Here is a 25142-nt window from a genome sequence, read left to right as displayed (position 1 = left end):
GTGGCAGTAAAGTCAGGCGGATTTCTTCTTTTCTCTGCCGCTTTCCCGGTCCTGCCTCTGGTCCTGCGATCAAAGAACATTATTCACACTTCATTTCTTTGTTTCCGTTTTCCTCCACTCGATTTCCCTCTATAAATTGGCTTTCTTTGTTCTCCTCACCTTTAATGAGTGTTTGTCTTTCCCTGCTACTCAAGGATTATACTGTATCCTAAACCTCCGTTTTAAAATCAGAAACCATTTTTTAATTCAGTTCAGTTCAGTCACTCAGTCGTGTCCAGCTCTTTTCGACCCCATGGACGCATGCCAGGCCTCCGTATCCATCGCCAACTCTCGGAGTTTACTCAAACTCATGTCCATTGAGTCGGTGATGCCATCCAACCATCTCATGCTCTGTCGTCCCCTTCTCCTCCTGCCTTCAATCTTCCCCGGCATCAGGTGAGAACTGACTCTTTTTTTTTTTTTTTTATCAAATGAGTCAGTTCTTCACATCGTGGCCGAAGTATTGAAATTTCAGGTTCAGCATTAGTCCTTCCAATGAATATTCAGGACTTATTTCCTTTAGGATGGACTGGTTGGATCTCATTGTAGTCCAAGGGACTCTCAAGAGTCTTCTCCAACACCACAGTTCAGAAGCATCAATTCTTTGGCACTCAGCTTTCTTTATAGTCCAACTCGCACATCCATACATGACTACTGGAAAAACCATAGCTTTGACTAGACAGACTTTTTTTGGCAAAGTAATGTCTCTGCTTTTTAATATGCTGTATAGGTTCGTCATAATTTTTCTTCCAAGGAGCAAGCGTCTTTTAATTTCATGGTTGCAGTCACCATCTGCAGTGATTTTGGAGCCCCCCAAAATAAAGTCTCTCACTGTCTCCATTGTTTCCCCATCTATTTGCCATGAAGTGACGGGAGAAATATCAATAACCTCAGATATACAGATGACACCACCCTTATGGCAGAAAGTGAAGGGGAACTAAAAAGCCTCTTGATGAAAGTGAAAGTGGAGAGTGAAAAAGTTGGCTTAAAGCTCAACATTCAGAAAACGAAGATCATGGCATCCAGTCCCATCACTTCATGGGAAATAGATGGGGAAACAGTGGAAACAGTACCAGACTATCTTTTTGGGCTCCAAAATCACTGCAGATGGTGATTGCAGCCATGAAATTAAAAGACACTTACTCCTTGGGAGAAAAGTTATGACCAATCTAGATAGTATATTCAAAAGCAAAGACATTTCTTTGCCGACTAAGGTCCGTCTAGTCAACGCTATGGTTTTACCTGTGGTCATGTATGGATGTGAGAGTTGGACTGTGAAGAAGGCTGAGCGCTGAAGAATTGATGCTTTTGAACTGTGGTATTGGAGAAGACTCTTGAGAGCCCCTTGGACTGCAAGGAGATCCAACCAGTCCATTCTGAAAGAGATCAGCCCTGGGATTTCTTTGGAAGGAATGATGCTAAAGCTGAAACTCCAGTACTTTGGCCACCTCATGAGAAGAGTTGACTCATTGGAAAAGACTCTGATGCTGGGAGGAATTGGAGGCAGCAGGAGAAGGGGATGACAGAGGATGAGATGGCTGGATGGCATCACTGACTCGATGGATATGAGTCTGAGTGAACTCCAGGAGTTGGTGATGGACAGGGAGACCTGGCGTGCTGTGATTCATGGGGTCGCAAAGAGTCAGACACGACTGAGTGACTAAACTGATGGGACCAGATGCCATGATCTTAGTTTTCTGAATGTTTAATTTTAAGCCAATTTTTTCACTCTCCTCTCTCACTTTCAACAAGAGGCTCTTTAGTTCTTCTTCGCTTTCTGCCATAAGGGTGCTGTCATCTGCATATCTAAGGTTATTGATATTATTCCTGGCAATCTTGATTCCAGCTTGTGCTTCAGCCAGCCCAGCATTTCTCATGAGGTACTCTGCATATAAGTTAAATAAGCAGGGTGACAATATACAGCCTTGATGTACTCCTTTCCTGATTTGGAACCAGTCTGTTGTTGCATGTCCAGTTCTAACTGTTGCTTCCTGACCTGCATATAGATTTCTCAAGAGGCAGGTTAGGTGGTCAGGTGGTATAATTTTTTAATTAGGGGTGTTAATACTGCAGCAACCATTTCACTGGGTTCTTGTGATAAAATGAAATTATATACCTAAAACATTTAGTACTGTCTCCACTCAGTAAATGTTAATGATAACTGCTATTATTATATGTTAGACTGACCCAGAAGGAATTTTTTTTTAAGTAAAATTAAATGTGTTTCAAAGGCAGGAAACAGAAAGAAAACTGGGGACAACTTCTGCACATGCTAAAATCAATTCTCTGGCTAAGTTAATGATACAGGGGTGAAAATATATGTCTGTGTATTGTGTCATATGACTTTTCCAAACCATCTTCTCCAAGCCCCATCCAGGTGAACTGGAAAGAATTGTGTACAAATATATCTTTCAAATGAAAGCCCCTACGACTGCACTGAGCATACTGTAGATTCTCAATAAATGTTGATTCCCTCCTACTTTTTACCTAAAAGCTCTGAATATGATCTGGTTCAGGTGATTCCCCAGTGCACTGTACATCAGAATCATCTGGGCCCTCCCCCCAAAGAGAACAACTCTGTACATCTGGAGTAGAGCCTAGGAATCTGTGCTGTAAAGCTCTTCCTAGACACTTTTGGGAACTAGTGAATTAATTGAAAAGTGTTCAGCTGAGAGAAAACAGAGCTGAGAAGTATTGATCATTCTAGGTGCCATGCTAAGTGCCTTATATGTGTCATCTCATTTGATCTTCACAGCTGCTCTGAGAGCTAGGTGGTGTCACTTCTACTTTCCCCATGGGCGACCTGAAACTCAGAAAGGTTAAATGCCTTGCCTAGAGATTCGGTAAATGACAGGGCATGGTTTCAAACACAGTTCCTTGTAATCCTCGTCCCAGGCCCTTCTCCCTGTACCACAGACTTGCCAAGCACACGTGGGCCTGGTCCTGTCTCTACCCTCTGACCAAGTGAAAATCTTGGTCAAACACTTCATCTGGCTGCTCATTTCCTTCCTTGATAACAATATTCCTGCCTCTGACTTGGACTTGATGAATGAACAAACAGAAGAGAATTAAATGAGATAATGGATGGAAAAACTAGCTTGTAAAGTGCAATACACATATTGTATTATTTGTGGCATTGGTTATTGTTTAGTCTCTAAGTCCTGTCTGACTCTTTTGTGACTCCATGGACTGTAGTCTACCAGGCTCTGCTGTCCATGGAATTTCTCAGGCAAGAATACTGGACTGGGTTGCCATTTCCTCCCTCAGGGGATCTTCTCAAACCAGGGATCAAACCTGTGTCTCCTGCATTAGCAGGCGGATTCTTTACCAATGAGCCATCTGGGAGACAAGGCACTGGTTATTGCTCAGGGATCCTGGATCTCAGGAAAGTGTGTATGGCCTATATCTATTGACCAGTGGAACCTGGAAGGAAATAGATGATACACAAAGCTGGCATTGCTGATATGGCATGAAGTCAATAGCTGGAATGAGGGTGCATTCACTCCAGAGTTCTGAGGTAGGTCAGCTTGCCAGGTCTGGCTTTTTAGCACTTATAAGTATTTGAATATTATGTCAAAAATAGACAACAGTCACTCAATAAGCATACTCTGGACACTTACTGTATACAAGATGCTGAATGGAGCACTGTACGTAATTCACAGAACTCAAGATTACAGTCTTCAAGGAGCTTGTAGTTTATTTGAGGAGACATGATGTATATATTTGAGGAGACATGATATATATATAACAATGGCTACCTAATGAATATGACCACAGTAATGTCAACCCCAAACTATAAGGATGCCAGTCATCAGAAGGAATAAATACTGCTAGCAATGTTATACAGTGAGAACCCCATAATCTGTCTTCTTTCCCTTAGTATCAGTTCTTATCTGGATTATAGAAAACAGCCCCTGACTTTCTCTCTCTCTATTCCTCAAGATACTGCACATGACTGCCCTGATCTGTCTCCCATTCTGTGTTCAAAAGTGATGTTTCAAAGCTGCAAATCTGGTGTCATTCTCACTAATTGGCAATGGTTTCCCCACTGCCTTAAGGATAAATCCTAGATTCCTTTACATGGTCCATAGGGACCCCAACTATCATTTCCATCGCCACCCAAGTTTCTCTTGCCCAGCCACCCTGAAAATACCATGTTCTTTCAAACTTTGGCAACCTTGCATGTGTTCTGCCCTTTGATCAAAAGTACCCTTCTCACCTTCCTCACCTTGTTGTTGTTCAGTCGCTCAGTCGTATCAGTCTTTGTGACCCCATGGACTGTGGCATGTGAGGCTTCCCTGTCCTTCACAATCTTCCAGACTTGCTTAAACCTATGTCTATTGAGTTGATGATGCCATACAACCATCTCATCCTCTGTCGTCCCCTTCTCCTCCTGCTTTCTATCTTTTCCAGCATCAGAGTCCTTTTCAGTGAGTCAGCTCTTTGCATCAGGTGGCTAAAGTATTGGAGCTTCAGTTCAGCATTAGTCCTTCCAATTAATATTCAGGGTTGATTTCCTCTAGGATTAACTAGTTTGATTTTCTTGCAATCCAAGGGACTCTCAAGAGTCTTCTCCAACACCACAGTTTGAAAGCATCAATTATTCATTGCTCAGCCTCCTTTGTGGTCCAACTCTCACATCCATAGCTGACTGCTAGAAAAACCATAGCTTTGACTAAACAGACCTTTGTTGGCAAAGTAATATCTCTGCTTTTTAATATGCTGTATAGTTTGGTCATAGCTTTTCCTCCAAAGAGCAAGCATCTTTTAATTTCATGGCTGCAGTCACAATCTGCAGTGATTTTGGAGCCCCCCAGAATAAAGTCTCTCACTGTCTCCATTGTTTCCCCATCTATTTGCCATAAAGTGATGAGACCAGATGCCATGATCTTTGTTTTTTGAATGTTGAGTTTTAAGTCAGACTTTTCACTCTTGACGTTCACCTTCATCAAGAGGCTCTTTAGTTCCTCTTTGCTTTCTGCCATAAGGGTTGTGTCATCTGCATATTTGAGGTTATCGATATTTCTCCCAACAATTTTGATTCCAGCGTGTGCTTCATCCAGCCCAGCATTTCGTATGATATAGTCTGCATAAAAGTTAAATAAGCAGGGTGACAGTATACAGGCTTGATGTACTCCTTTCCCAATTTGGAATCAGTCCATTGTTCCATGTCTGGTTCTGACTATTGTTTCTTGACCTGCATACAGATTTCCAGGAGGCAGGTAAAGTGGTCTGGTATTCCCATCTCTTTATGAATTTTCCACAGTTTTTTGTGATACACACAGTCAAAGGCTTTAGTGTAGTCAATGAAGCAGAAGTAGATGTTTTTCTGGAATTCTCTTGCTTATTTTGTGATCCGATGGATGTTGGCAATTTGATCTCTGGTTCCTCTGCCTTTTGTAAATCCAGCTTGAACATCCAGAAGTTCCCAGTTCATATTGAAGCCAAGCTTGGAGGATTTTTAGCATGACCTTGCTAGCATGTGAAATGAGTGCAATTGTGTGGTAGTTTGAGCATTCTTTGGCATTGCCTTTCTTTGGGATTGGAATGAAAACTGACCTTTTCCAGTCCTGTGGCCACTGCTGAGTTTTCCAAATTTGCTGGCATATTGAGTGCAGCACTTTCACACAGTATCATCTTTTAGGATTTGAAATAGGTCAGCTGTAATTCCATCACCTCCGCTAGCTTTGTTTGTAGTGATGCTTATTAAGGCCCACTTGACTTCACATTCCAGGATTTCTGGCTCTACGTGAATGATCATATCATTGTGGTTATCCAGGCCATTAAGATCTTTTTGTATAGCTCTTCTGTGTATTCTTTCCACCTCTTCTTAATCTCTTCTGCTTCTGTTAGGTCCACAGCATCTCTATTGTTTATTATGCCCATCTTTGCATGAAATGTTCCCTTTGTATCTCTAATTTTCTTGAAGAAACCTCTAGTCTTTCCCATTCTCTATTTCTTCACATAGTTCACTTAGGAAGGCTTTCTTATTTCTCATTGCTATTCTTTGGAACTCTGTATTCAATGGGTATATCTTTCCTTTCCTCCTTTGCCTTTCATTTCTCTTCTTTTCTCAGCTATTTGTAAGGCTTCCTCAGTCAACCATTTGCCTTTTTGAATTTCTTTTTGGGGATGATTTTCATCACTGCCTCCTGAACAATGTTATGAACTTCTGTCCACAGTTCTTCAGGCACTCTGTCAGATCAAATCTCTTGAATCTATTTGTCACTTCCAGTTATAATCATAAGGGATTTGATATAGGTCATACCTGAATGGCCTAGTGGTTTTCTCTACTTTTTTCAATTTGAATCTGGATTTTGCAATAAGGAGTTCATGATCTGAGCCACTGTCAGCTCCTGGTCTTCCTCACCTACCTTTTTATTTTTTCTTGAAAACACCCTGCCCCCTTCAAACTGGATTTGACCCCCCTAATCTGTACCCCTTTGTCACTCTATTTCATAAGACTCATCACACTAATACTGTATTTCCTTGTTCTACATCTGTCTCTGGTACCCTTTTACTCATCTGATTTGTTGATCTTGCATATGTGAGAACAACATGTTTAAAGAGCTTAACACAGTGCCTGGCACATAGAGGCATTTGACCAATATTAGCTATTTATATTCCAGTTGCAGACCTAATTAGCTGAGAAAATTCAGGTGGATGCAAGAAGAGGTCTATTGAGCAGATGTTAGAGAAGAGGGGCTAATTTTTTATTCATAGAGGTCAAATATCCTACAGAGCTCATACTGAGTTAGAGGTTCAACACTTCCTTAGCTGTTTTTTTAAATTAAAAAAAAAAGAAACTTGTCTCTTGGGGAGAGTACGTGTCTTAGTCTGTTTGGGCTGCTATGAGAGATACCAAAGACTGGGTAGCTTATAAACAACAGAATGTTTTTCTCTCAGTTCTGGAGGTTGGCCAGTCTAGGATCAATGTGTCATCAGATTCAGTGTCTGGTAAGGAAATGCTTCCTTATTTTGTACATGACCATCCTTTTACTGTATTTCACATGGCAGAAGGGGGAAAGGGAGCTCTCCTCCTTTATAAGAAGACTAATTCCATTCATTAAGGGTCTGTCCTCATGACCTGAACACCTCCCAAAGGCTCCAACTCCAAAGGCCATCACACTGAGCGTTAGCATTTAACATAGGAATTTGGGGGACGGAGACTTTTAGTCTATAGTAATTCCCAAAGTTCTTGTGAGAAGCTGCTCCAAGTGTGCTGTGTGTGCTCGATTGTTTCAGTCATGTCCAAATCTTTGCAGCCCCATGGACTGTAACCCGCCAGGCTACTCCGTCCGTGAGATTTCCCAGGCAAGAATACTGGCATGGGTTGCTATGTCCATCTCCAGGGGATCTTCCCAACCCAGGGATCAAACCCAAATTTCCCACAGTTCCTGCATTGGCAGCGAATTTTTTTTTTTACACTGGGCCTCCAGTGAACCCTAAGTGTAGTTGATGGAGTATACAAAGGACAACACAGAGTGACATGGAGGTCTTTTCAGGGGCAAGTAGGGGGTCAATCTTGGTAAAGACCCAGTAGCATAATTTATATTGGTCTGAGACATAATTCCTTCTCCTCACCCCCAGTGGAATAAAAAACATGAGCCGAGTAGCTGGACCGCAGGCTAGTGATGCCAGAAATGATATAAATAGGAAAAGCAGGCTGGCAAAGTATGAGGACAGATGAGAATCAAATGCTCAGTAGTGGTGGGGAAGATTTCAATAGGACTCAATTTGTTTAGCAGAAGTTTGTGTAAAAACAAGAAAACAATCAACCAAATCTCTGTCACTGTGAGGACTTGATTCTACAGAGTGCTACCCTGACTTTCTAGAAAGTGCCCTGGTCTTCCCTTGCTTTTTTAGAACATCAGGTTGGACCAAGATGGAGTTGGCAACTCAGAATGTCTTACCTCCCTGGCAGACCTGACTGAGCCAGCCAAATAGTGGCTATGGTAAAGCATCTGTCTACAATGCGGGAGACCCAGGTTCGAGCCCTGGGTTGGGAAGATCCCCTGGAAAAGGAAATGGCAACCCACTCCAGGACTATTGCCTGGAAAATCCCATGGACAGAGGAGCCTGGTAGACTACAGTCCATGGGGTCGCAAAGAGTCGGACATGACTGAGCGACTTTACTACTCACTACACTAGCAATAATATGGTTACCTGAACTACTGAAGTTTTCAGAAGTTTTCTTGTTTGTTTGATTTGCCTTCGTCTCTAACAAGGAAGCCTGAGAGGCTCCTGGAATCTTCCATAGGTTCTTGGCTTCCAATCTAAGCTCCTACTAATACTCATATTCAGTGAAGCTAGTGAGAAGAGAGCTATTCTCATGGCTTGGGTATCTTTTCACTGGGGGCTGTGGTGGGTGTGGGTACCTTTGAATTCACTGGCTTTGCTTTATCTTTGACAATTATGCATCTGTACTGAATCTAGCAGAGAATGTTCTCTACTCATTTAACTTGGCCTTGCCTGCATTAAAAATGTTTTTATGCTGCTACCTATGGCCTTCCCTGGTGGCTCAGATGGTAAAGAATCTGCCTGCAATGCAGGAGACCCGCGTTCAATTCCTGGGTCAGGAAATCCCCTGCATAGGGAATGGGTATCCACTGCAGTATTCTTGCCTAGGGAATTCCATGGACAGAGGAGCCTGGTGGGCTACAGTCCATGGGATCATAAAGAGTCAGGCATGACTGAGCGACTAATACTTTCACTTTCATGGAGACCATGAAGTCAGCAGTATGCTTAGCACTAAATTCAGGTCCCCATGGAAAAAAAATATGTTGAGTAAGCAAGTAAAAACCTGCCCTCTTCCTCACTGCTTTCCTAGTCCACCAACCACACACACCAAGCAGCAACTGGGGCAGTGGGTTGAAGATTTGGTCTCATAAGCTTAGAGGGTGCTGCAGTGATGGAGAGAGTACCTGTTTTTCCTGAGCTGAGTCTGCTTTGAAAAAATAGGACCCTCATGAGGAAGAGGTCTGTTGAATACCTCAAGTCAGTGTGCATTGTGTTCTCAAGTGTTCTGCTCTTCTCCTAATGTTCTCTCTGAACAAACTCCCCCTGCCTTTCTTCTCATATTCTTCCACCTTCCCCTTTAGTCTCATTGTCTTATTTAGTCTCACTGCCTCCTTTGATCTCTCTCTAGTCCTTCTCCTCTCAAACTACTCCTTGGAATTCCAAAGGAAACTTAGGTATCTCTCTGTAGCTGAGGGTCTTTCCCTCAGGGCCAGTGTAGGCAGCCTGATTTGATATGATGAAGGCTATGAAAGCCCCAGACATCCTGTGTAGCTCATATCTATGCCATCCCTCTGCTCTGGGTACTGAGGTTGAGAGCACTATGCTGGTTCCCACTGCAGGTCCTTCTACATCCTGCAGTCTCTCCTTCCCTTATTTTGCCTACCTAAGGCTTGAGCAGTGTTTTTCAAATTTCCTGGTTATTGGACTAAATTAGACCAAAAAAAAAAAAAAACACACAACAAACAACAGCTGTTAATATGGTTCTCTTTGCATTCTTCATCAACCACTTCCCAACATTCGGACTCCACAAGTTGCTGGAATTTGTATTTTCTCTTTGCACAGGATTTCAGTCCTCTCTCTACACCCTGGAGCTGCTTATATTTTCAAAGCAAATTTATTCCTTCTTCCCCTACCTTAAGGCTTGTCTCCATCAGCTTCTCCTCTACCACACTAATATCTAGGTCTTTTCCCCACTGATCTCAAGTCACAAGCAAGTCTTTTCCTGAAGTATTAGCTCTCAGAACTTGACTTTTGCCAACTCTTGTGTCAAATCAAGGGCTTTTCAGGTGGCGCTTGTCATAAAGAACCAGACCTGCCAATGCAGGAGACATGAGATGTGGTTCAATCCCTGGGTTGGGAAGATCCCCTGGAGTAGGAAATGGCACCCCACTTTAGTATTATTGCCTGGAAAATTCCATAGGCAGAGGAGCTTGGTGAGCTACAGTCTATGGGGCTGTAAAGAGTTGGACACGATTGAGTACATATGCATGTGTAAACGAAGAAGGCAATGGCACCCCACTCCAGTACTCTTGCCTGGAAAATCCCATGGACAGAGGAGCCTGGTAGGCTGCAATCCATAGGGTCACTAAGAGTCAGACACGACTGGGCGACTTCACTTTCACTTTCCACTTTCATGCATTAGAGAAGGAAATGGCAACCCACTCCAGTGTTCTTGCCTGGAGAATCCCAGGGACAGGGGAGCCTGGTGGGCTGCCATCTATGCAGTCACACAGAGTCAGACATGACTGAAGCGACTTAGCAGCAGCAGCAGTAGCACGTGTGAAATCAAAACTTAATGTATTTATAAATTCCATTCCATTTCATTTAGCCCTCATCAGTTTTCAAGGTGTTAGTGGTTGCTATATTCTTTCTATATCTCTGCTTCTCTGTCTCCTCCTCCAGCCTTTTAGGAGCTTAGCATCTGATCAAATGATTCTAAAAGGGAAGACTTGAGAAACCGAAAAGACGGACTTCCCTCAGTCTTTCTCTCTCATTTTATTAAGACTTTAATAAATAAGTTTTAGTTCACAGCAACATTGAGGGGAAGGTACAGAGATTTTCTATATACTATCTGCTCCCACACATGCATAATTTCCCCCATTATCAACACCCCTACCAGAGTGGTGCATTTGTTACAACTGATGAAGCTACATTGACACAACATAATCACCCAGAGCCCATGTTTGAACACTATGGTTCATTCCTAGTGTTGTACCTTCTATGAGTTCGGGCAAATGTATAATGATGTGCATCCATCGCTATTTTGGGTTGGCCAAAAAGTTCATTTGGGAAAACATCTTCCAGAAAAAGACTCGAATGAATATTTTGGCCAACCCAATAGTATCCTACAGAGTATTTCACTGCTCTATCTTCTGTTATTAAAAAAAGCAGAGACATTACTTTACTGACAAAGGCCTGTCTAGTCAAAGCTATGGTTTTTCGAGTAGTCATGTATGGATGTGAGAGTTGGACTATAAAGAAAGCTGAGTGCCAAAGAATTGATGCTTTTTAACTGTGGTGTTGGAGAAGACTCCTGAGAGTGCCTTGGAATGCAAGGAGATGCAACCAGACCACCCTAAAGGAAATTAGTCCTGAATATTCATTGGAAGGGTTGATGCTGAAGCTGAAACTCCAATACTTTGGCCACCTGATGCGAAGAACTGACTCCTTTGAAAAGACCCTGATGCTGGGAAAGATTGAAGGCAGGAAGAGAAGTGTACGACAGAGGATGAGTTTGTTGGATGACATCACTGACTCAATGGACATGAGTTTGAGTAAACTCTGGGAGTTGGTGATGGACAGGGAGGCCTGGCATGCTGTGGTCCATGGGGTTGCAAAGAGTTGGACACGACTGAGTGATTGAACTGAACTGAACTAAGCAATCCTCTGTGCTCTGCCTAGTCATTCCCATACTCCTGCAACTCATGGCAACCACTGATCCTTTTACTGTCTCCATCTTTTTTCCTTTTGCAGAAGGTCATATAGTTGGAATTGTACACTATGTAGTCTTTGGGGAATGGCTTCTTTCACTTAGTGATATGCATTTAAGGTTTTCCCACATCTTTTCATGGCTTGAAAGCTCATTTCTTTTCAGCACTGAATAATAGCCCATCGTCGCGATGTATCACAGTTTACTTATCCATTTACCTAATGAAGGACATCTTGGTTGCTTCCAAGTTTTGGCAATGATGGATAAAGTTGCTATAAACATCTGTGTGCAGGTTCTTCTGTGGCTGTAAGTTTTCAACTCCTTTGGGTAAATACCAAGTAGTGTGATTGCTGGATCATATGGTATGTTTAGTTTTGTAAGAAACTAACTATCTTCCAAAGTGGGCACATTCTCTTTTTATGCCTTTCTTCTCTTCCTCCAAGAAGACTCTTTTCTTTGGATTACTTCACTGGCATTGTTGGATTTCAAGTTGGAACTACAACCATGCCCCCTGCAGAGAAATATTCTCCATCAGACTCATTCCTACTCTTATTCCCAACTCTGACACCCACACCACTGTTGGGCCCCACGAAAAGCATTAGCTTATGGCTAACACTTCCCACCTGCTCATCATGAACCATTGACATTTGGCCAGACACTAAGTCCCTGAAAAGCATAGGACTAGATCTCTAGGGAGGAGGGTCAGTTTAAGTAGCAGACAATGATAATTTGTTCTCTAAACAGTGGAGATGTAATAACATAACTTAATGCTGAATCAAAGGAAATAGTCAAACTCCAAACCAATTTGATTTGCAGCTTGGAATAAAAGGCAACGTTTCTTGATTTAAATGTCAGGCTCACTGCTGAGTGATGATTTAATAACTCTTATGAGGGATCTTGTCACAGCAAATTCAACACTGGAATAGAATGACTCACAGAGAGGGTGTTAGAAATGATACAGAAGAGCACAAAAAGAAACAGGCTTATCTCAAGGCTTATCTAGAAGCTTTGCATAAAGCTAATTTGCAGTTAGGACCTCTTCTCTCACCCTATCCTGCCACCCAGTCTTTCATGTCACAGATAACTACACATGTATGTAGATACAATCCCCAGGTGTGATGTCAACTCACTGCAGTATTTTCTGGGGACACAGGTCCTTGAACAGTTCCAGCATGCAGGCTCAGTCCATGCATTCAGGCTGAAAGGCTGGGCACCTGTGAGCCTGGCTATTTCTGAAGGTGATCTCAAAAATTCATCTCGTCCTATTGCTCTATCTTTACAAAGGTACTTAATTATTTTCTCCCATTTTAAGAGTGAGAGAGCTGAGATCCTATAGGGTTAAGAGATTTCTTCAAAGACTCCAGTTTCTTGACTCTCAGGGAATCAATAGATCCTTCTCAATACCTTATGAGATCTCTCTCCTTGACCTTCCCCAGCTTCCCTGGGCTAGCACACTAGAATGCTCAAGGCTGACCAGGCCCCAGTTTCAGCCAGCTTGCCAGGTCAGTGAGGAACCATGCATAGCTGTTCTTAAGGAAGAAGAATCCATTCTTCTGGGGTAATCTTTCAGTCATCAAGATTCATTTTGGAGGTAATACAAAGTATAAAATTGTGGTGTTTACCTCGATGACAGTTGCTCAATCTTGAAAATATGAACATTTTTGTCCAGATGATTTTTTTGTGGTGGGAGGCTGCTTTGCGTATTGTTGGATGTGTTGCAGCATCCGTGGCCTCTGGTTAACTGGCCTCTGCCTGTAGCACAGGATTACTTCCAATCCCTTTTACATAGAGCTTTTAGGTTAATCTCCCAAAATGTAATTCTAACTCAGTGGTTCTTAATACCTCCACCCTGGGGACATGGCCAAGTCTGTCAATATTTTTGGTTTTCACAGTTCAGTGGAGCAGGGATAAGTTGAAGACATCTAATAGGTAGAGGCCAGGGTGTTACAATTCACAGAACAACACTACCCACCCCCATTACGACAAAAGCCTGAGATGTCAATAGTGCCAAGGATGAGAAACTTTGTTCTATCATATCATTATCTGATCAGAAATTACCATTGTTCTCCACTCCTGGTGGGAAAGATGACAGAGTCATGATCCTTCCTTGTCTAGATTCAGCTCATTATTTGCCATCTACAGCTTCTTTTCTGAAATGACTCTGAATGGAGTGCTGTTTCCAAACCATGTGGTCTGCATTCTCACTTGTGTAACTTTGCTCACCAACCTCTCCCCCTGCCCAGAATGCCCACTTCTCATGACTAAAGTCTTGTTGAAATGCTAGCTACTCTACAAAACCCTACCTGAACCTAAATCCTCTCAGCTACAAGTAATTCTTTCCCTGGATATTATGTACATTTTTTACTTGTATGTCTCTCATTCTATTATCATATTCATAATAGAATGGAAAATTTGAATTGGAAGCTGCCTTTAGAAATGTCTCCAGTAAAATTCCCTTCACTTTAGAAAAAGGAAATTGAGACCAAGAATAGTGAATTAATTAGGTGAAGGTATCATGCGTGTGTGTGTGTGCTAAGTTGCTTCAGTCATGTCCAACTCTTTGCAACCCTATGGACTACAGCCCACCAGACCCCTCTCTCCATGGGATTCTACAGGAAAGAATACTGGAGTGGGTTGCCATGCCCTTCTCCAGGGGATCTTCCTGACTCGGGGATTGAACTCGAGTCTCCTACATCTCTTGCATTGGCAGGTGGGTTCTTTACCACTAGCGCCACCTGGGAAGCCCAAAGGTATCATACTTTCTCATAAAACTTGGGCCATAATAACTTGTATTGTTGATTCCACTCTCCTGGCATGGTTGAAACGGATCCTGGCATTCAAATTTCAGCTCTGACACTTATAAGTTGGTAAAGTAATTAAGTTTCTGAGATTACTAAATCTTCAGCTTTAAATGGAAATAATCATGGCTGTTGTGAGAATCAAATGAGATGATGTATTCAAAATGTATGGCACATAGCAGATACTTAATAAATATTTGTCAGATGAATAGAAGAATCAACTGTATTTTAAGAAATAGAATTTAGGGATTGGTGATGTTCCATGGGGCTTCACTAAAAGGTGATTGGAGGTAAAGTGTGGTAGCTTATTCCCACGGCTTCCTACTTTTATATCCTTCCACAGAAAACACAAGTTCTTCTGTAGGCCATGAGACCAGTGTCCAAGCTTTCTGTGGAGTATGTGAATAATGACAGCATCTCTCAACTTGGAAATGTAGTTCTTAAAAGGTTTGCTCTTTCCCCTCGTTTGCAATGCTAATGTTGTAACCTCTCTGTTCCCTCAGGTAGATAACAGGTAGGGTTGTTGGGAGAGGATTGGATAGGAGATATATTTCTTCTATTTCTCTTTGATTTCCTGTGTGATAGCAGCCTTGGGCTTAGATGCTGTTCTGTGGCTTAACTGGCATCTCTGTGAGAGGAAATTCTGCACTTCAGGTGGCAATGGGGGCACTTTGGTGTTGGCTTTTAGCCCAGGGATACCTGGTTCTGACTTGGCTTCAATAAGGTTTATTAAGACCTTTCTAGCTAGCTCTTCACTCTGGAGCTGCCCACTGTGTCAGCTTTCTTCCTGCTTAGGGCTTTGGAGTAATGGCATGCTATGCATTTATTCCTTTCATTTACAGAAACAAGTCTTTCCCTGGCCCCAGGGTGCATGGACCTAATAGAAAAAGCTCTGCCCCTCCAATAGGGGTGGGAGTGACCAGATAGGAAACTGAAGCAGCAGCTTGAGACTTCTGATACCTGCCTAGACTAGATTGGAAGGATTGCAGAGAGGAGGAAACTCTCCAACAGTGGCCCCTCCACAAAGCTGGCTCCTGCCTACTCTGTCACATGAGCACAGGAGATTTTCATTTGAGGGGTTAGGAAAGAAGCTCTGGTGAGTGAGTCTACTGCAAATTGACACAGGATCCTCCTCTGTACGGTTTACAGATTAAGGGTCCCGGAAGAGGCTTTTGGGAGGATGAGAAAAACAATAGAGGGCAGAGAACCAGATTGAAAGTAAAGATACTTGATCTGGATCCCTGCCTGTACCTGCTGTTTCTGAGAGAGTTTCTAAAGGCTTTAAATTGAGCCTCAAATTCCTGTCTGTGAAATAAGTACAATATAGCCTGTAGCCTTCCTTGTAAGGATGACAAAACTGGAAGGTTTGCCCTTCTCTAGAATTTTCACTCTGTGAAACCCTAAGTATATAAAACCTCCTACTTTTACTGAGTGACTGAGTGAATGAAAAAGTGTGTGTCTAAAGGAAGGTGTGACAAGGTTGGAGTTGGGGAACCAGATCTATTGTCTGCTTGCCTCAAGATGTTATTTTTCACTTTACTCTTCCCAGAGTTCTGTCATTGTTCATGTTGCAGTTACTCAGAAAGTTGGATTCCTTTCTTCTCTTTCACATTCAGAGTTGAGCTCTGAAGAATGATTGAACATTGACTACACAGAGTGGTGGGAAGTGTATATGTATGTATGCACATGCAATAAACATTTTAGGCAAAAGGAACAGAATATGCTTATGCCTTATAGCACATTCCAGAAACAAATAGAATAGCTGGTTTTGTCATTTTAATTCAAGTTTTAAGTCATAGTTTTGGGTGTTGAGGGTTGAAAATGCAAATATATCTATCTTTGAAGTATTGTTAGGCTAAATCATACTGAGCATCCACTGTTGACAGAGCAGGGGGGGCATTATCAAAAAAGAAACAAATATATTTACTCTATTGAGCCAACAATCTGGAATGAGGTAAAGAGTAAATGAAAAATACATGATATGAAAATATTTATTCCAACATTTTGTCTAACAGATATACTTATGTAAGTGGTATATAGATAAATTCCTGGAGGGCTACCTGGTTGAGGTGACTTGAGCTCACTGGGGTTAGCCAGGGAAGATTTCCTGGAGGTGCTGAATCCTGAAGAGTATTTTTGGGAAGATATGAATTGGTGAATAAAAGGAAAGAAGCTGTTTATAGCAAGAGAGACAGCATGAGTGATGCCTTGGTGGTAGAAAGATTATTTCTAAGGTGGGAAATTAGGGATAAATTAGCCTGGCCCTAATGGAAAAGCAAAGCAGCCTAACTTGGGGATATCTTAGACTCTTTATATAACATGCCAACCAGACAATAAAAACAAAGAAAATTAAGAGTCAGTGGGAACCATGTGAAAATAATTGGTTATTGAAAAATAAATTGTCATGAGGGGAGATCGATCAAGATGGTGAAGAGAGAGGACTTGGGGACCACATCCCCCCCATAAAAACATCAAAAATGTACTATGTGTGGAACAAGTCTCACTGAAAATTATCTGGAAACTGGCAAAAGGACTCCTGCACAAGCAAGTCTAAATGAAAGATACATACGTAATTTGATAGGAAGGAAGAAAAGGACCTGAGTCCCTGGGAAGGGAGAATGTAAGGATGGAGACAGTGAGAGTTACAGATTGGGTCCCCAGTCCTGGGGTCCTATGTATAGGAGACAAGCCATTTTGGCTGGTTGGAAAACCACAGGGATTATTGAAGGGTGGTGGAGTAGGGTTGTGGGACGCCTGAACTCTGCTCATGTGCTTGTGTACACATGCTTGCTTGCTCCCTAGGCAGGGCATAGAGAGCTCTTCTCTGGTGACTGCCCAGTTTCCCATGAATGCCTTGCTGTGCCCCAGCCCAAACCAAGAAAATGCTCCAGCCCTACTCACTCCACATCACAATGCAGCACTGGATCTGGGGCAGCCACAACCAAGGAGAAGACTCAACCATGGGATACAGAGGTGATCAGGTCCTAGGGCAAAGTCTTGGTAGAATAGCAGTGGCTATCATGGGTGCTTATTCAAGCAGTGTATCAGAAGCAGCCTAGACCTCTGAGGATTCCACTATAGCTCAATCCCCAATTTACACTGAGAATTCACATGGGCCCTGCCTGCCTTGTGATATGGCATGGTAGCATGGGTGGCAGAGGCTGGAGCAGTAGTCAGCTATGAGGAACAAAGGGATCTTGTATCTGAGGCTTTGTCTGAGCAGAGAGGAAACAGTTTCAGTCGTCCATATAGGCAGCTTATTGGAGACAGTTTGAATCACTGTCTGCAGCTGACTTGAGCAGAGAAGCCCCCTTACTTTAGCACTCTCCATCTCTGGGACAAGGGTCCTGGTTTAGGGAGAGGGGAAAATACATGCATAAAGGCAACAGAGTCAGCTTGAGCTCAGACTTCAGAGCTTTTCCTCCAGCAAGATGGGATCAGATCCAATCCTTGACAGGGTGGTAACAGCCACTGAGCAGAAGTCCCACCTCACACTGGCTCCAGCTCTAGCCCCTCCATTTCCAGCCCAAACACATGTAAGTGAAACAACATGCTACTAAAAAATCAATGAGTCAATGAAGAAACCAAAGAGGAAATCAGAAAATACTTGAGACAAATGAAAATTGAAACACAACACATCGAAATCTATGAGATTCAGCAAAAGCAGTTCTAAGAGGGAAGTTTATAACAACAAAGGCCTTCGTTAAGAAAAAAAAATAAATCTTGAATAAACAACCTAACCTAAGGAGTTAGAAAAAAAAGAACAACAACAACAACAAAAAGTCAGTAGAAGAAAGAAAATAAAGATAGAGAGAAAATAAAGATAAAAAAATTGAAAAGATCAATGAAACCAAGATCTGTTTTTTAAAAAGATAAAGAAAATTGATAAACTTTCACCTAGCATCACCAATAAGAAAAGAGAGACGGCTCAAGTAAACAAAATAAGAAATGAAAGAGGAGAAATAATAACCGCTACCACAGAGATACAAAAAATAATGAGAATACTAGGATATTCCTAGTTATATGCCAACAAATTAGGCAGACTAGAAGAAAGAAAATTTCTAGAAACATAGACTCTGCCAAGATTGGATCAAGGAGAAATAGATAATTTGAACCAACTGATCACTAGTAGTCAAATTGAATTTGTAATTTCAAAAATACTCCCTGTAAACAAAAATCCAGAACTAGATGGCTTTATATGGGAATTCTACCAAACATATGAAAAGATGATACTTACCCTTCTGAAACTATTCAAAAAAAATTGAAGAGGAAGGAATACTCCCAGATTTATTCTATGAGGCCACCATTACTCTTCCCTGGTGGCTCAGATGGTAAAGAATCTGCCTGCAATGCAAAAAATCTGGGTCTGATCCCTGGGTCAAGAAGATTCCCTGGAGAAGGGAATGGCTATCTACTCCAGCATTCTTGCTTTGAGCATTCCATGAATAGAGGAGCCTGGCAGGCTACAGTCCATGGGGTTGCAAAGTCAGATGCAACTGAACAACTAACACTTTCATTTTACCATTGCTCTTATACCAAAAGCAAACAAAGATACTGCAAAAACAGAAAATTACAGGCTAATATGTTTGATGAACATAGATGAAAACATCCTCAACAAAATATTAGCAAACCAAATTCAACAAACTATAAAAAGTATCATATACCATGATCAAGTGGGATTTATTCCAGGGAAGCAAGAATGCTTCAGTATTTACAAATGAATCAATGTGATACACAGATTAATAAAATAAAAAGTCACATGATTATTACATGATTAATAGATGCAGGAAAAAAATTTTGACAAAATTCAATATCCATTCATGATAAAAACCTTCATCACAATGGATATAGAGTGAATGTATCTGAGTATAATAAAGACCAGTTATAGCAAACCTACAGCTAACTTATGCTCACTCAACAGTAAAAAGCTGAAATCCTTTCCTCTAAATTCAGGAAGATGACAGTGATGCCCAATCTTGCCATTTCTATTTAACATGGTATTGGAAGTGCTAGCCATAGTAACTAGACAAGAAAAAGAAAAAGCATCCAAATTGAAATGAAGAAGTAAAACTGTCACTTTTTACAGATGACACAATACAACATATAAATAAACCTAAAGTATTCACCAAAAAACTATTAGAACTAATAAATAAATTCTGTAGCATTGCAGGATATAAGATTAATATACAGAAGTCTGTTGCTTTCCTATACATTGTTAATGAACTATCAGAAAAATAAAGTTAAAAAAATCCACTTTAAAACTGCATCAAAGAGAATAAAATTCTTAGGAACAGACTTAACCAAAGAGGTGAAAAACCTATACTCTGAAAGCTGTAAAACATTGATGAAGGAAACTGAAGTGATACAAAGAAATGGAAAAGCTAGCTCATGCTCTTGGATTAGGAAACTTAATATTGCTAAAATGGCTATACAACAGAAAGAAAGAAATCTACAAATTTAATGCAATCCCTCAGTTCAGTTCAGTTGCTCAGTCATGTCCGACTCTTTGTGACCCCATGAATCACAGCACTCCAGGCCTCCTTGTCCATCACCAACTCCCGGAGTTCACTCAGACTCACGTCCATCAAGTCGGTGATGCCATCCAGCCATCTCATCCTCTGTCATCCCCTTCTCCTCCTGCCCCTAATCCCTCCCAGCATCAGAGTCTTTTCCAGTGAGTCAACTCTTCACATGAGGTGGCCAAATTACTGGAGTTTCAGCTTTCGCATCATTCCTTCCAAAGAAATCCCAGGGCTGATCTCCTTCACAATGGACTGGTTGGATCTCCTTGCAGTCCCAGGGACTCTCAAGAGTCTTCTCCAACACCACAGTTCAAAAGCATCAATTCTTCGGTGCTCAGCCTTCTTCACAGTCCAACTCTCACATCCATACATGACCACAGGAAAAACCATAGCCTTGACTAGATGAACCTTAGTCGGCAAAGCAATGTCTCTGCTTTTGAATATGCTGTCTAGGTTGGTCATAACTTTTCTTTCAAGGAATAAGCATCTTTTAATCCCTACTTAATCCCTAAATATTAAAACCCAACCCTAATAAAATACTCATAGTATTTGTCACCAAGCTAGAACACATAATCCTAAAATTCATATAGAACCATAAAATACTCAAAATTGCCAAAGCAATCTTGAGAACAAACGAACAACTGGAGGTATAACCCTTCCAGATTTCAGACTATACTACAAAGCTACAATAATCAAAATAGCATAGTACTGGCACAAAAACAGACAGATTAATAGAACAGAATAGAGTGCCCAGAAATAAACCTACACACTATGGTCAATTAATTCATGACAAAGGAGGCAAGAATATACAACAGAGAAAAAAAAGTCTTTCCAATAAGTGGTGCCTGAAAAATTGGATAGCTATGTATAAAGCCATAATATTTCCTCATGCCACATACAAAAATAAACTCAAAATGGATTAAGAATCTAAATGTAAGACCCAAAACCACAAAATTCCTAGGAAAGAACATAGGCAGAACACTCTTTGACATAAATTGTAGCATTGCCTTTTTTGGGTGTCTGTCTTCCAAGGCAAAAGAAATAAAAGCAATAATAAGCAAATGGGACCTAATTAAACTTAAAAGCTTTTGCACAGCAAAAGAAACTATCAACAAAATAGAAAGAGAACCTGTGAAATGGAGGGAAATGCTTGCAAATAACATGACCTACTGTGATTAATACCCAAAATATTAAAAAATAGCTCATACAACTTAATATTGTAAAAACAAACAACCAATTTAAAATTGGACAGAAGATGGTGGGGGGGGAGGGAGGTTCAGGATGGGGAACACATGTACCCCCGTGGCGGATTCATGTTGATGTGTGCAAAACCAATACAATATTGTAAAGTAAAAATAATAATAATAATAATAAATAAATAAAAATAAAATAAAATATACAGTACTATATGTAAAATAGATAACCAACAACGACCTACTTTATGGCACAGGGAACTATAGTCAGTACCTTCTAATGACCTATGATGGAAAATAATCTAAAAATAAAACTGAATCACTTTGCTGTATACCTGAAACTAATATGACGTTGTAAATCAACTATATTTTAATAAAAAAATAAATAAAATTGGACAGAAGATATGAATAGAGATTTTCCCAAAGAAGATATACAGATGGCCAACAGATACATGAAAAGGTACTCAATATTTACTAATTATCATAAATTCAAGTCAAACCAATGAGACATCACCTCACACATGTCAGAATGGTTTTCATAAAAAAGCCTACAAATAACCAATGTTGGTAAGGACATGGAGAAAAGGGAACACTGTACATTGTTGGTGGGAATATCAATTGCTGTAGATATTATGGAAAACTGTTTGGAGAGTCCTCATAAAATGACTGTATGATCTAACAATTCCACTCCTGTGTATATATCAGGAAAACATGAAAACAGTAATTCAAAAACATACATGCATCCCAATGTTCATAGTAGCATTATTTACAATAAAAAGCATATGAAAGCAACCCAAATGTCCATCAACAGATGAAAGGATAAAGAAGATGTGGTGTGTATATATATATATATATATATATATATATATATATATATATATAAAGTTTGTTCAGGTTTTTTCCATATGATGTTATGGAAAAACCCAAACAAACATTTTGGCCAACCCAATGTAATGGACTATTACTCTGTCATAAAAATATTGATAATGTAATTCTGCCATTTGCAGCTATATGAATGGATCTAGACAATATTATGCTTAGTGATTTGTCAAACAGAGAAAGACAAGTACTGTATGATATCACTTATATGTGGAATTTAAAAATATAGTACAAATGAATGTATATGGCAAAATAGAAACAGATTCACAGATATGGAATAAAAACTTCATTACCAGTGGGACTAGGAAAGGGGGGCATGACAAGATAGGGGTATAGGATTAAGAGATACACACTACTGTGTATAAAATAGAGAAGTAACAAGGATATATTGTATAGCACAGTGAATTATAGCCATTGCCTTATAATAAATTTTAATGGAAGTATAATCTGTAAGAGCTTCCCTGGATCAGGTGGTAAAGAATCTGCCTGCAATGCAGGAGACCTGGGCTCAATCCCTGGGTTTGGGTTCAATCCTTCAATTGGGAAGATCCCCTGGAGAAGGGAATGGCAACCCACTCCAGTATTCTTGCCTGGAGAATCCCATGGACAGAGAAGCCTGTTGGGTTACAGTCTATGTGGTCTCAAAGAGTCGGACATGATTGAGTGACTAACACTATAATTTGTAAAAGTACTGAACCACAATGCTGTACATGTAAAACTAATATAATCTTGTAAATCAACTATACTTCAATTAATACATGTAAATTGCCCTGAAAATCAGTCTTGACATCGCCACTGACTGACTATAGTCAGGACTTGCTTTCTGTAAGACTGTAATATAGGTGAAAGCCACTTTTTTTTTCCTCAGGATTCCTCTGCCATTTTGTATCACTGGGCATCTACTCCAATTTCTGGAGTCCTATTCGCTTAAGCACTTGATTTTAGCAGTTACTTATTACTCTGATCCCTTGTGATATAATAGCTCTCTTTCTTTGGGCATTGACTTTTTCTGATGGATCTCTGAAAAAACTCAAATACTTCAAAGGAAAGAATCTACCTGTGCTAGAACAAATGATGGGTGGGGTGGATGTTTGTGAACAGGTGACTTTTCCCATTATCCTTCAGACTGAAACTACCCCTTAGAAGATTGGCCTTGATTCCAGTGCATGTTTCTTCCCTGGATGTTGAAAGATTAGGTTAGAATAGAGACACATGGCATGGAGCAAGTTATTTGATTTTGCCTGCAAATTTCCCCATGATACAGGATATAGTTCTTTGAAAACAGTTCATGCAGTGTAGTATATCAGTGTGGTTAAAAGTGCGAAGCTGCAGAGTTAGGATGAGCAAGTGTTTATATCCTGATTCTACCACTTCCTATCTGTGTGATTTTCCACAAACCTGTGCCTAGGTTGCCTCATCTTGTATAAGATAGGTAGGGATAATAAGAGTACCTAACTCCTATAGTTACTAGAATGTTAAATGAGATATATGTCTAAAGAATTTAACATAGTTCTTGACACTTGATCAAGTTGTTCTTGTCATCATTGTCATTAGCATCACCACCACTGCCATTACCCACACCACCCCCATTCTGTTACAGATGTGTAACAAAATAACATTTTATAACCTCTTGCTAAAGCTAATACCGGCCATCAGCAAAGGAAGAAAGAGAAAAGAGTGAGCCTAGTCTCATTCACTGTTTCCTACTCTCACTTTAACCTTAACATCTCCAAGAGAATGTATGAGAAGACAATCTAACACTTATGTCTCTATTGCTGTTTCCACAGGTACCTGTCGGCTTGGCTGGGCCTATTACTGTGCTGGAGGTGGCGCAGCTGCAGCCATGTTGATTTGCACCTGGCTCTCTTGCTTTGCTGGAAGAAATCCCAAGCCTGTCATGTTGGTGGAGAGCATCATGAGAAACACCAATTCTTATACCATGGAGCTTGACCACTGCCTCAAACCTTGAGATCTGGCAGAATTGGAGAGGGTGGGAAAGAGGAGGGAAGGGAGCCTTGAAAAGAAGTACTAAGACTAGGCCAGTTGCTACCCACTTGCCAGTCATGTAACACAGTGTTTGTATGCTTTTTAACTCATCATTCATTTTCACTTTGCCTTAAATCAGTGGGTCAGTGGCTATTTACAAAATTCACCAAGGATAATAATTCTCTCAAATGTTTATCTAGCTGGTGAGTACCCACTGGCCTCCAAGTCCCAAAGTGCCCTTTAATACAAAATAATAAGAAAGATCCTCAGTTGAAAGCTGTACAATCAAGCAGTTCTTCAGAAGTCTGCATCTTCTCTCACTTACCCCAAAGCTTAAAGGTTGGGTAAAAACACTTATGGGCTTTCCAGGTGGCTCAGCAGTAAAGAATCCACCTGCAATGCAGGAGACATGGGTTCAATCATCCCTGAATTAGGAAGATTCCCCTGGAGAATGGCATGGCAACCAACTCCAGTATTCTTGCCTAGGAAATCCCATGGACAGAGGAGGCTGACAGGCTGCAATCCATAGGGTCACAAAAGAGTCAGACTCAACTTAGTGACCAAACAACAGCATCAATAGCAACAACAAAAACACTAGTGCAGGGAGGAGCCATTAGATGAACAGGGCTGGTTCCTACTGCTCCATTCCTTTGGTCCTCCCTTGATATTTGTTGCCATCTGCAAACATCTATGAAGTGCCCCTGCCCAATTTTTTATGCCTTTCTCATGATTGTGCCTTGACTCTTCCTCTTTTTTCCTGCTTCTCTTCCTTTCTGGTTGTGACGAAGCTTGTGAGGAGAGCGACTGCCAGTGGAAAAAAACAGTAATCAAGGATGCTTGCATGTAGCCTAAGATTCCTTCCTCATTATGCTTTAGAAAATATTCAAAAGAGTTCATTTTGTGTTCTGGCTGGGTGACTGGCATTAAAATAGTGGCAAGTATTCCCTCGTCCCTTATAGATACAGGAATGGTTTTCATCAGATGTTCTGAGCAGAGACTAGCATTTGTTGTGTGTTCAATAAATACTAATTCAAAATGATGATGACAAGGATGTTTCTGCTGGTTCCTTATAGAAATTCTTACTAGAGTTCATTTTCACTGACAAGGAAATCCACAGTGGCCTTTTGCCCCTATAGTCATTCCCAGCATGATACATGTTTCTTTGCCTGTTTCAAAGACTTTCAAGTGCTTTCCCTTCCATCTGGGGTGAATTAGACATAAAAGAACACAGTCCTGATGTCACCTAGGGCTGATGTATTTTTAGGCCTGGCCTCCA

At 40.9% G+C, this 25142-nt stretch overlaps 1 protein-coding gene across 1 annotated transcript in view; it reads left to right on the top strand.

Annotated features, from left to right (window-relative positions):
- The window catches only part of LHFPL1 (LHFPL tetraspan subfamily member 1), a 61350-nt gene extending 36445 nt beyond the window's left edge, over nt 1-24905 (top strand). Inside the window, exon 4 of the mRNA XM_040265108.1 lies at nt 23668-24905. Within this exon, the coding sequence (XP_040121042.1) occupies nt 23668-23849 (182 nt within the window). The 3' untranslated portion in view covers nt 23850-24905. The remainder of the gene's footprint in view (nt 1-23667) is intronic.
- The last annotated feature ends 237 nt before the right edge of the window (nt 24906-25142 follow it).

Source organism: Oryx dammah, unplaced genomic scaffold (assembly GCF_014754425.2).
Source record: "Oryx dammah isolate SB20612 unplaced genomic scaffold, SCBI_Odam_1.1 HiC_scaffold_23, whole genome shotgun sequence".
NCBI classification, from domain to species: Eukaryota; Metazoa; Chordata; class Mammalia; order Artiodactyla; family Bovidae; genus Oryx; species Oryx dammah.
This window is presented reverse-complemented; position numbering and strand designations above follow the sequence as displayed.